The 12,088-nt window shown below is 42.7% G+C and overlaps 1 protein-coding gene across 1 annotated transcript in view; it reads right to left on the bottom strand.

Moving 5' to 3' along the window:
- LOC125031263 (neurobeachin-like) overlaps positions 1–12,088 on the bottom strand; it is a 1,410,248-nt gene that overhangs the window by 828,728 nt on the left and 569,432 nt on the right. Inside the window, 1 exon segment of the mRNA XM_047621927.1 lies at positions 4,539–4,639. Within this exon segment, the coding sequence (XP_047477883.1) occupies positions 4,539–4,639 (101 nt within the window).

Below are 12,088 nucleotides of genomic sequence, written 5' to 3'. Positions count from 1 at the left end.
GCGAAAAAGAACCAAATAATTATCAGGTGAAAGAACATGGCTTATCAGACAAATCGAAAACATTTAAGAAGCTTTTTCCTGTTTTTGTTTACCGAATAAAATTATTCTCCGTCTTCTTCTTCTTTTCTTCTTCTTCTTCTTCTTCTTCTTCTTTCTTCTTCTTCTTCTTCTTCTTTTCTTCTTCTTCTTCTTCTTTTCTTCTTCTTCTTTTCTTCTTCTTCTTTCTTCTTCTTCTTTTCTTCTTCTTCTTTTCTTCTTCTTCTTCTTCTTTCTTCTTCTTCTTCTTCTTCTTTCTTCTTCTTCTTTCTTCTTCTTCTTTCTTCTTCTTCTTCTTTCTTCTTCTTCTTTCTTCTTCTTCTTCTTTTCTTCTTCTTCTTCTTCTTCTTCTTTTCTTCTTCTTCTTCTTCTTTCTTCTTCTTCTTCTTCTTTTCTTCTTCTTCTTCTTCTTCTCTTCTTTTCTTCTTCTTCTTCTTCTTCTTCTATTATTATAATTATAATCATAATTATAATTATAATCATAATTATAATCATTATTATAATTATAATCATAATTATAATTATAATCATAATTATAATTATAATCATAATTATAATTATAATCATAATTATAATTATAATCATAATTATAATCATTATTATAATTATGATTATTATTATCATTATCAATATTATTTTCTGCGTTTCTTCCTCCTCCTTCACATTCCCTCTTTTTCCTCCCTTCCCTCTTCTTCCTCCTGTGCTTCCCCCCTCTCTCTTCTTCTCTTCTTTTCTTCTTCTTCTTCTTTTCTTCTTCTTCTTCTTCTCTTCTATATTTCTTCGTTTCTTCTTCATCTTCTTCTTCTTCTTTTTTCTCTTCTTTACTTCTTTTCTTCTTCTTCTTCTTCTTTCTTCTTTACTTCTCTTTCTTCTTCTTCTTCTTTCTTCTTCTTCTTCTTCTTTCTTCTTCTTCTTTTTTCTTCCTCTTCTTTTTTTCTTCTTCTTCTTCCTTCTTCTTCTTTTCTTCTTCTTCTTTCTTCTTCTTCTTTCTTCTTCTTCTTCTTCTTCTTCTTTCTTCTTCTTCTTCTTCTTCTCTTCTTTTCTTCTTCTTCTTTTCTTCTTCTTCTTCTTTTCTTCTTCTTCTTTTCTTCTTCTTCTTCTTCTTCTTCTTCTTCTCTTCTTTTCTTCTTCTTCTTCTTTTCTTCTTCTTCTTCTTTTCTTCTTCTTCTTTTCTTCTTCTTCTTTTCTTCTTCTTCTTTCTTCTTCTTCTTCTTCTTTTCTTCTTCTTCTTTTCTTCTTCTTCTTTCTTCTTCTTCTTCTTCTTCTTCTTCTTCTTCTTTTCTTCTTCTTCTTTCTTCTTCTTCTTCTTCTCTTCTTTTCTTCTTCTTCTTCTTCTTCTTCTTTCTTCTTCTTCTTTTCTTCTTCTTCTTCTTCTTCTTCTTCTTTTCTTCTTCTTCTTTCTTCTTCTTCTTCTTCTTCTTTTCTTCTTTCTTCTTCTTCTTCTTCTTCTTCCTCTTCTGTTTCTCCTTTTTCTTCTTCTTATCCTCCTCCTCCTCCTCCTCTTGCTTCTTCCTTCTTCTTCATCCACCTCTTCCTCAACTCCCTCCTCTTCTTCTCTTCTTTTCTTCTTCTTCTTTGTCTTCTTCTCCTTCTTCTTCTTCTTCTTCTTCTTCTTCTTCTTCTTCTTCTTCTTCTTCTTCTTCTTCTTCTTCTTCTTCTTCTTCTTCTTCTTCTTCTTCTTCTTCTTCTTCTATTATTATAATTATAATCATAATTATAATTATAATCATAATTATAATCATTATTATAATCATTATTATAATTATGATTATTATTATCATTATTATTATCATTATCAATATTATTTTCTGCGTTTCTTCCTCCTCCTTCACATTCCCTCTTTTTCCTCCCTTCCCTCTTCTTCCTCCTGTGCTTCCCCCCCTCTCTCTTCTTCCTCTTCCTCCTCCTCCGGTCTCAGGCCTAACTGGAGAGGTTCTAATTAACTGCGTGGAGTGTCTGTCGGTAATGAACGACGCCGCGCCAATACTCGAGATCCGTCTATGATTCAAGCCTCGGTTCTTCACCTGAAGGATCGGCGGGTCAAGGGTCAGCCCCCGTCCTGTCGCCGGGAAGGATGTATGTGTTTTCGAGCACTCCATTCTTCTCTCTCGTCCGAAGGATTTTCTGGTCTTTGGAAATGTCATTTTGACGCCGTTCAGCCATTCGACGACATGCCCTCTGTGACAGCGCGCGCCAGAGAGTTCTCTTTTCCCTCGGCGTGGAAATGCTGACCATCACGCCCGGGAGAGAAGAGGCTGAACTTTAACATTCCAGAGGCCGGAGCAGAACCTAGGATCATTTTACGTCTAACAAGCCTGTCAAACTGTCATGCTCCGTTGATATTTCTCCAATAAAGTCGGCGGCGGTACCTCGGGCGAGAGCGGAATGTATATATGACCTTCCGCCCAGCTCCATGTCCTCTAATAACCAAGCACTCTATTGTTAAAAGTCAAGGAAATAGGAAACGGCGATGAATTGGACCGCGTATGTTTTAGGATCGGTACTTAACTCGCAAGGAGAGACGCACAAAGTCAGAGATTATTGCGAAGTCTGTCTGGAGTCTCAAGTGGACTAAACCAATTCTCTAATGAAACTCTGTGGACATGTGGATTTAATATGTTATAACTGTGCTCATCCTGGCCAATTCCAACTCAAAAATACATTTCCCATCAATAATATCAACTTCTAAGAGATAAAAAAATAACAGATGGTCTCTGAATACGTTTCACTTCTCACCCTCTAAAACACCCGTTCTTACCAGGAATGCCTGTCAGCCGAAGAGACCCCAAGGAGAGACATGGGTTATTGCTCATGCGATGTTCTCATAATTTAGTGACAGATTTGGGCAATTGTCAAGTGTCAACAATATCAGCGAAGATCAGTGACGCACATGAAGACGGATATAATCTTGTTCATTTATGAACATTTTGCAGTCAAGTCAGACATGTGCAGCTTTATGTGACAGGTCAACTTGTATCACTTACCTTTGACATACAAGAAAATAGCATAAATATAATTCATTATATGATATATCAAGATATAAAAATGCTGCTTGATAAAAGGGCAGAACAAACAAAAATAAATCACAGCAATGCTAAAGCAGATGCAACACAGTTTCCCGTATCAAAGAGACCTTGTCCTTTACCCTCATGTACCTCCCTCCCTCCCTCCCTTCCTCCCTCCCGCCTACCCACCCTCTCTTCCTCCCTCCTCCCTTCCCACCCACTCACCTCCTGACCTTCCCTTTCTCCCATCCTCCCTCCCTTACACCCACCTTCCCTTCGTTCCTCTCTCACTCCCTTACGTCCCTCCCACAGTGCCCTATACCCTCCCTACCGCTAACCACCCCTCTCCCTTATCTAATCCCAGCACAACACAGCGAGTATCACTAGTATCAGCCTGGCATGTCCTTGGTTTATGCAAATGACAGCTAATCTGCTGCAGCTTGCTCGTCCCCCCGGCATCTGCAGCGGCCCGAAACAACTAGAAGTGCCTGAGAACTTCATATGCGCCGGGAACTGCAGCTTAACACACGCGGGGGTTCACAGGACGACGTGGCAGGGTGCTGAAATGACGAGGGGGAGGGAGGGGAAGCAGAAGAGGGGAGGGAGGGGAAGGAGAAGAGAAGAGGGGAGGGGAGGGGAGGGGAGGGGAGGGGAGGGGAGGGGAGAGCAGGTGAAGGGAGGGGAGAGGAGGGGAGGTGAGGGGAGGGGAGGGAGGGAGGAAGGGAAGGGAGTAGGAGGAGGAAAGGGGGGACGGGAAAGTTAGGGGGAGGGGGAGGAGGGAAGAGGGAGGAGGAGGGAAGAGGGAGTAGAGAGAGAGAGAGGACGGGGGGTCGAGGAGGAAGGAAGGAGTAGGGAAGAGGGAAAGGGGAAAGGAGGGAGGGTAGAGGTAAGACTGGAGGAAGGATGGAGCGACAGGGAGTGGGAGCACAGAGAGGGAGAGAGTGAAGAGAGAAGGGAGTAGGAGGATGGGAAGGAGAAGGGAGAACTAAAGGGAAAACAGAAAGACTAAGGGGTTGGAGGGCTATTGAGAAGAGAAAGCATGGGAGAACACAGAGGAAGGAAGGGGGGGGGGAGAGAGAGAATGGGAAGACGAAAGAGAAAAGGGAGAAGAGAGAAGGGAGGGGGGAGGGTGGAAAGGAGCAAAACAGCACAGGAAAGTCCTTCTAGCGAAACAAAGGCACATCAAGGGGAGGGAAGGTTTTTTTTTTTTTTTTTTTTTTTTTTTATCAAAGACCACAACGTCAGAATGAAGTGGAAGAGAGAAAGAAAAGAAAATATAAAATTAAAAAAAAACAGAAACATAAGGGTCTCTCTACTTCTGTGGTCCCCGAGAGCTGCCAATAACGAGGAGCATTGCCGACTGCCAATACTAGACCCCGAAATCGGACCGAACTCGCCGAGGTCGTTCCGCTCGTTAGCCCCTTCGCTCGTAAAGACACTCGACACGACAACAACAACGATAAAGTCGACTCTGCTAGACTCGACGACTCGACTTACCCAGCGTCCTCGTTCGGCCTTCATGGAACCGAAGAGGCTTTTGAGTTCCTTCACAGTTATGGAGTAGCTGGCCAGCACGCCCAGCACCTCGATCAGCAAATCTGCGGGAGGAAACACGATGGGGTTAGGTCACGGCACGTCTGAACTACTTAATATTTACCAAGTAGTTAATATAACTGGAGGACCAGTGGCGGAAACTGGAGTTTCAAGGGAGATAATAATAATAACGATGATAATGATAATGATAATGAAAATAGACTAGTAACGACAACAATAATAATAACAACAGCAATAATAATAACGGTGATGATGCTGATGATGCTAATAATAATAATAATAATAATAATAATAATAATAATAATAATAACGACAATGACAATCATAATAACAATAACACACCAAACCGACAATTAAATAAATAATAATTTTCATAAAATACTGCTACTACTGCTACTACAACAATAATGACAATTATGACAATAATAATAATAATTTTGCTAACAATAAGAAGTGACAACAACAGTAGCAGTAGTTGCTTTAATAATAATAGTTCCTAATAATAATAATATTAATAAGAATAATAACAAAAAATAAAATTATTATCATTATCATTATCATTATTACTATTATTATTGTTATTATCATTAGTAGTAGTAGTAGTAGCAGCAATAATAGTAATAGCAGTAATAGTAACTGTAGTAGTAATAAAGGTAATAACAAAAAAAAAATAACAGTAACTACCACAGCACCTCCACCAGCAACAATTGCAACAATAATAATGATATTAATAATAATAATAATAATAATAATAATAATAATAATAATAATAATAATAGTAATAATTGTAGTAATAATAATACCAATAGCCATCATAATAAAAACAATAATACTAAAAACAACAACACAATACCATCAAACTAAAAATTAATGCAAATCATGAATATAATTATAAATATAACAATTACAATTGCCTACTTCTAATAAAGGCGATAACACATTTATAAAATTTATGAAAACCGTTCACTGTAATTCAGTTAAGTCTACCAATAATAGCATTTCCAAAGCGATATTCAAATACCAATGTCAAAATTTATGCGTCTACTGCTACCCATTTAGCAAATATAAAGAGTAAAATCCTTTCCTTCCTCACACTAGAATGCGCCGGAAAACCATCACAAAAATGAGAAAAGCTCTTAATAATATTCAAATTAGTAGCAATTCTCCGTCTGACCTCTCGCAGCTCAAAAGACGAGGCGGGCGCTGAGCCAAATACAACACACACAAAAAGGGAGAAAAGAAACCGTAAAGACTGTTTACACAGTTGGATGTACAAATAAACACACACGGAACTCGCACACACACAAAAACAACACATACTCAAACACACGTTTACACACACACACACACACACACACACACACACACACACACACACACACACACACACACACACACACACACACACACACACACACATCTACACAGCTTCCCGTCTGTAACCCTCATCAGAAAACACCGAGAAGATACGGCAAAAATACAATAGACGAGGCAGTGAAAAAGGCTCCTTCCCACGCCGGGCAAACACGTCCCTAAGGATAGCAATTGTGACAAATAGTCTTTACATTATGAATCTAAAATGAGATTTTCACGAAGAGAAACGAGCCCGGAAGGCGCGACGGGGCCTGGGCGGCTCGGGGAATGTTTCTTGCGTTTCACTTCGGGCGTTTTAAAGAGCAACTTCTCCTATTCGCGTTTCGTCACAGGCGGGGAGACCATGACTGCGAGAGACAGTATTTTTAAAACTTAGCTACTTTTGATGTAATTTTTTTTCTATTCATCTTTTAAATGACGTTAATGTCTCTCTCTCTCTCTCTCTCTCTCTCTCTCTCTCTCTCTCTCTCTCTCTCTCTCTCTCTCTCTCTCTCTCTCTCTCTCTCTCTCTCTGAACTTGTATATGTAAACTTTTGCAAATGTGCGTGTGTGTGCAATATATTCCCAAGGCATTGTTGGCGATGCTGCCTCTTCTCCACTGCCTGTTGATAACAGTAATTGGAATAGTTAGTGGAACTGCAACCGGCGATTGGTCATTATCAACCTATTATCGCAACGTGTTTGCCGAATAGCTCCTCGCAATATTGTAAACAAACAGTGTATAAATGGTATACTGGCAATAGTGCCTTGTACTCAATGTAGAGTATAGGGCTTATCTGCATTTGAGTTCGGCAGTGAACGCATTTTACGCAACATAACTACAAGGCGATTTAACGTACCTTACTTTATAAAATCGAGAAACGGACTTCAATCCCTCCTAACGGAACGAAAGGCCGACCAATCATTTAATTATAAAAATCGTAATGGAACTCCTAAAAAACGATCCGATATTTTTCTCTTTCGAAACAAGGGTCAAATGGTGATTAATGAAAGGGCAGATCAAAGAGTCCAGTCAGGGTCCTAAAGCTTATAGCATTCGTAGTACAGTTTTGGACGGCTGTTGCAACTTCTTTCGAGCGCAACACAGCCTTTGATGTTCATTACAGAGTCTGTGAAGATTCATAGCTGAAAATTGGCGGCTTTGAACAATCGTTGAGACGCACCCATGGGTATTCACAGCACACTTTCTCCATGCATTTCGCCCACATTTATGCGCCTTTTCGTGAAAAAGGGAAAATTATTCAGTTAATTAGCGTCCTTCTACAGCGGTTGCAATTCACAGAACGGCGTAATTAGAGGACCATCAACATCCTCGACTAACTTAATTAAGGATAGGTCTAGATCGACTTTACGCCCATGAAACAGTAATATTCACATAATCCACATAGATAAGTTAGAGAGAAAGAGAGAAAGAGAGACAGAGACAGAGAGAGAAAGAGAGAGAGAGAGAGAGAGAGAGAGAGAGAGAGAGAGAGAGAGAGAGAGAGAGAGAGAGAGAGAGAGAGAGAGAGAGAGAGAGAGAGAGAGAGAGAGAAAGAAGAGAGAGAGAGAGAGAGAGAGAGAGAGAGAGGAGAGAGAGAGAGAGAGAGGAGAGAGAGAGGAGAGAGAGAGAGAGAGAGAGAGAGAGAGAGAGAGAGAGAGAGAGAGAGAGAGAGAGAGAGAGAGAGAGAGAGAGAGAGAGAGAGAGAGAGAGAGAGAGAGAGAGAGAGAGAGAGAGAGAGAGAGAGAGAGAGAGAGAGAGAGAGAGAGAGAGAGAGAGAGAGAGAGAGAGAGAGAGAGTGAGAGAGAGAGAGAGAGAGAGAGAGAGAGAGAGAGAGAGAGAGAGAGAGAGAGAGAGAGAGAAATAGAGAGAGAGGAGAGAAAGAGAGAGGGGAGAAAGAGAGAGAGAGAGAGGAGAAAGAGAGAGAGAGAGAGAGAAGAAAGAGAGAGAGAGAGAGGAGAAAGAGAGAGAGCGAGGAGAAAGAGAGAGAGAGAGAGGAGAAAGAGAGAGAGAGAGGAGAAAGAGAGAGAGAGAGAGGAGAAAGAGAGAGAGAGAGGAGAAAGAGAGAGAGAGAGGCGAAAGAGAGAGAGAGAGGAGAAAGAGAGAGAGAGAGAGGAGAAAGAGAGAGAGAGAGGAGAAAGAGAGAGAGAAAGGAGAAAGAGAGAGAGAAAGGAGAAAGGAGAGAGAGAGAAAGGAGAAAGAAAGAGAGAAAGGAGAAAGAGAGAGAGAAAGGAGAAAGAGAGAGAGGGAGGAGAAAGAGAGAGGGAGGAGAAAGAGAGAGAGAGAGAGAGAGGAGAAAGAGAGAGAGAGGAGGAAGAGAGAGAGAGAGAGAGAGAGAGAGAGAGAGAGAGAGAGAGAGAGAGAGAGAGAGAGAGAGAGAGTGTGTGTGTGTGTGTGTGTGTGTGTGTGTGTGTGTGTGTGTGTGTGTGTGTGTGTGTGTGTGTCTATATATATATTATATATATTATATATATATATATATATATATATATATATATATATGTATATGTATATATATACCGGCTTTATTCTTGGGAATTATTTAAAAGGCCATGTATTTCCGCAGAACAGGGATATAAAAGCCATTGCAGTAAGGCACGAGGCAAGAGTTGGCAAGATAAAACCATTAAGAAGAGATGTGCACAGAGCCTCCGAGGCCAGATGGCGGAGCAGCCAGGACGAGGCAACAGCCCCGCCGGATCGCGTGTCACTGCGGGTCATCCTTGCACTGAGGCCGCCCTCGTGACCAGGCAAAGAGGCTCTGAGGCACCTGTGTCGCCAATCGGGTTGTGATAATGAATATGAAAATGAGAATGGGAAGGGGCGGGAGGGCGGGAGAGGGAGATATAGGGAGAGGGGATGAGGGAGAGAGAGAGAGGTAGGGATATATATATATATATATATATATATATATAGAGAGAGAGAGAGAGAGAGAGAGAGAGAGAGAGAGAGAGAGAGAGAGAGAGAGAGAGAGAGAGAGAGAGAAGAGAGAGAGAGAGGATAAAGAAGAGAGAGATGGATATACATCCCTATGTACCAAGGACGAATAAGGAAGCCCAATAACAGCGCAAGCCACACGACAGATCATTAAAGTAGGATATCTAACCGCCAGCCATGGGCGTGCCGTGTACACTTACAACCGCCCACGGAGCACCGTCCCTCGACAGCTGAATGGGCGTTTGATTGAACCCTACAATTTACATCCCGGAGCTGCGTGAATTCTAATGGAAGAACTTCAAGATCAGTCGCATGATACAAAGAGAGCTAATGACCCTGTTTGCCCGCTGCTGAATAAACCCTTGTTAGGACGCCCTTTCACATCCTGTTGCATGGCGCTTGTCCCTAGCCTTTCCGCGCAATACAGCCGCGCCGCTAATAAAAGTCTACATCTAATTCAAGCGAGAGTGTCAAGGCAATAACGCTGTTACCGGCTCTTTCTACACTGATGTGTATATCGACTGCGTGTGTTTGTTTATCTATTCTGTGTTTATAAGCACGCTTTTGCATCTACATACAGGTACGGATAGTTTCAATCACACAGAAACAAGATATAAAAAACTTTTATCATTTAATTTAAGATCACTGCCGATTGCGAGCGAGATGAAAGAGAAACACTCACTGGAGTATGTTTGAGAAGCTTCCACTCAAACTGTTTTCCTCATTAGCCCAATCCGAGTCCTCTGCTTATGTATTAGGACTCTGCACGTTCCGACCCTCGACGCGCCATTCGTCCCGAGAGCGAAAATTAAACGCGTTTACTCAGCGCGGAACGCAAATAAACTCCTCCTTGTCCCGCGAAAAACAAGGACAACCATTAAGTATTCTCAAACTCTTCTCGGGAGGGTATAAGCTTCCATCATCACAGCTCCACCTCTCGTCCCGCCTTCCTCCCCCCTCTATCCTCTCCCTAGCCTAGTCTCCCTTCTCCTTTCCACCCCCTCCCCCGCACACCCTGTTCCTGGCGACCCTTTCTAAATCCAGCCACGTTCAGTATAATCCAATTTTCTCGAGTCTCCAGGAATTAGGAATCCGGCATCGAATCTCCAGGAGTATCATCCTTATTGATTCTCACCCTCTCCGTCCCAGACTTCCCAAATCCCTCCCACTCCTACGATCGCCCATCTCCCTCCTCCTGCGCCTCCCACTCCTCTCCCCGTTCAGCCTCCGCTTCGTCTCAAGCTCCTTGGTAAAAAAAAATGGGAGAAGAGAAAGAGAGGGAGAGAAGAAGCGAGAGACAGGGAGAGAGGGAGAGAAGGAAAAAAAAACTTAAGTGCCTGCGAGTTCCTCGGCAGAGTCGCGAGACCTGACGCGGCTGTCGATATTTCAGTCCCCTCTGTAACTCTCGTGTCGGGACGGATAAAACCCCGCTTTCTTCACCCCCTCCCCTGGTTCGCCCTTCCTTAAAGTTCTCCCTTATCTCTCCTTAGACCCCAACCTGTAGCCTCTTTCTCTCTCTTTCTTCTCCTCCTTTCTCTCTCAACTGCCTCTCTCCCTTTACACTCTTATTCCATCACTCATACCCAACGCTACGCTCACTTTCCTCCTCTCTCGTCTCCCATTCGCGTTCTCTTCTCTCCCTCCCTCCCTCTTCCGGATCATTTCACTCGTGCCTTTCAAGAAAACGTATGTCTTATTCTCTTATAATTGCTTCTCACTTACTGCGGCCATAAATATGTCTTCCCCTTGGCCATCGTCGCCTTCAAATTATTCGCTTCTCTAATGTTTAATTTCCATCCTATTTCCATCTTACCGTCCCCTTTCATCTATCTCCTTTTCATTCTCTCTTGCGCTTTCCCTCTCTTCCGTCCCTCACGCTTACACTTCTTTAACCCTCTCACCTCATCTGTTTTAGTTTCAGGTGGCAAGTTTCTCCATTCCCGAATTCTTATCGATTCTACTGTATAACTTGTTCGTTTGTTCCTACATTTACTTTCAACATTTGCAAATTTCCAACACCAATTTCTAAGAGATACTCATTATCTCACTCGTATTCACTATCGGCTCACTTCATTCAAAACTATTATCTCTAAACATCAATGAAAAGACACATTTAGATGAAAAAACACACTATATTTTACCCCCACCTCACCCCGCCACACATAAAAACGTTGTAATGATTTAATTTCCAATAAAATTATTGCAACGCTTGTTTTCTTTACTTCCAGTAAAACAAACCTCGCCGTTGCACACATGCTATTACAACCGCTACTCTGTTTGCAGAATTCCCACAGAGACCTGAAGGAGGGGCCTCGCCAGCAAAGCCAACAATTGCCGTAATATCACAACAAAGGAATTTTAAAGCAGGAATTCCACCCACAAGAAGGAAGAGTTGCAGAAAGTCGAGGATGCTCCACCGAGAAAACGTCTAATATTGCAACACATTCGTGCGCTTATGCTGATTGCACTGCGATGGCTTTATTATGCGCGCTTGCGATCGCGCGGAGGGGTTTGGCAGCGAAGGTTGGAGGGACGAAGAGGAAATTAAGGAGAGGGAGAGGGAGAGAGAGGGAGAGAGAGAGAGAGAGAGAGAGAGAGAGAGAGAGAGAGAGAGAGAGAGAGAGAGAGAGAGAGAGAGAGGAGAGAGAGAGAGAGAGAGAGAGGGGGGGAGGGGGGGGAGGGGGGAGGGAGGGAGGGAGGGAGGGAGGGAGGGAGGGAAGGAAGGAGGGAGGGAGGGAGGGAGGGATAACACCGTGTTTTTCTCCGGGTGCGGTTTCCAGTTTTAGCTTCTGGCCGTGGTTGATGTGAGGTAGCAATGGAGGTGGTGGTAATGAGGGTTGGATTAGAAGGCTTATATTTGGCGTTCCTTTTTTCTCTTGGGAACGAACGCGAAGACGAGCAGCAAATATATATTAAAAGATTCTTTTTCAAACCTCCATCCTCCTATATTCATGTCCCGATCGGGTGAAGATTCACCCAACATTAACCGTGAGATCGCGAGGCAGGGAGTACCCTGCGGCGTCGGACATCGCCAGAGTGGGGCCGAGGGTGACACAGTAGTCAACATCTATCCATGCTGACCCCATTTCAGAACTTCTGGTAAGTAGGACAGCTACAAGGACGAGCGCAGGGACTCCTCGCCCGCTGAATGTCACCTTAAACGTCTCCTTCTGATGTTCATCGCAACCAAAAGGATTTATTT

This window comes from Penaeus chinensis, chromosome 2, assembly GCF_019202785.1.
Source record: "Penaeus chinensis breed Huanghai No. 1 chromosome 2, ASM1920278v2, whole genome shotgun sequence".
Lineage (NCBI taxonomy): Eukaryota > Metazoa > Arthropoda > Malacostraca > Decapoda > Penaeidae > Penaeus > Penaeus chinensis.
The sequence above is the reverse complement of the archived record's forward strand: the minus strand, read 5'-3'. Positions and strand labels throughout refer to the sequence as shown.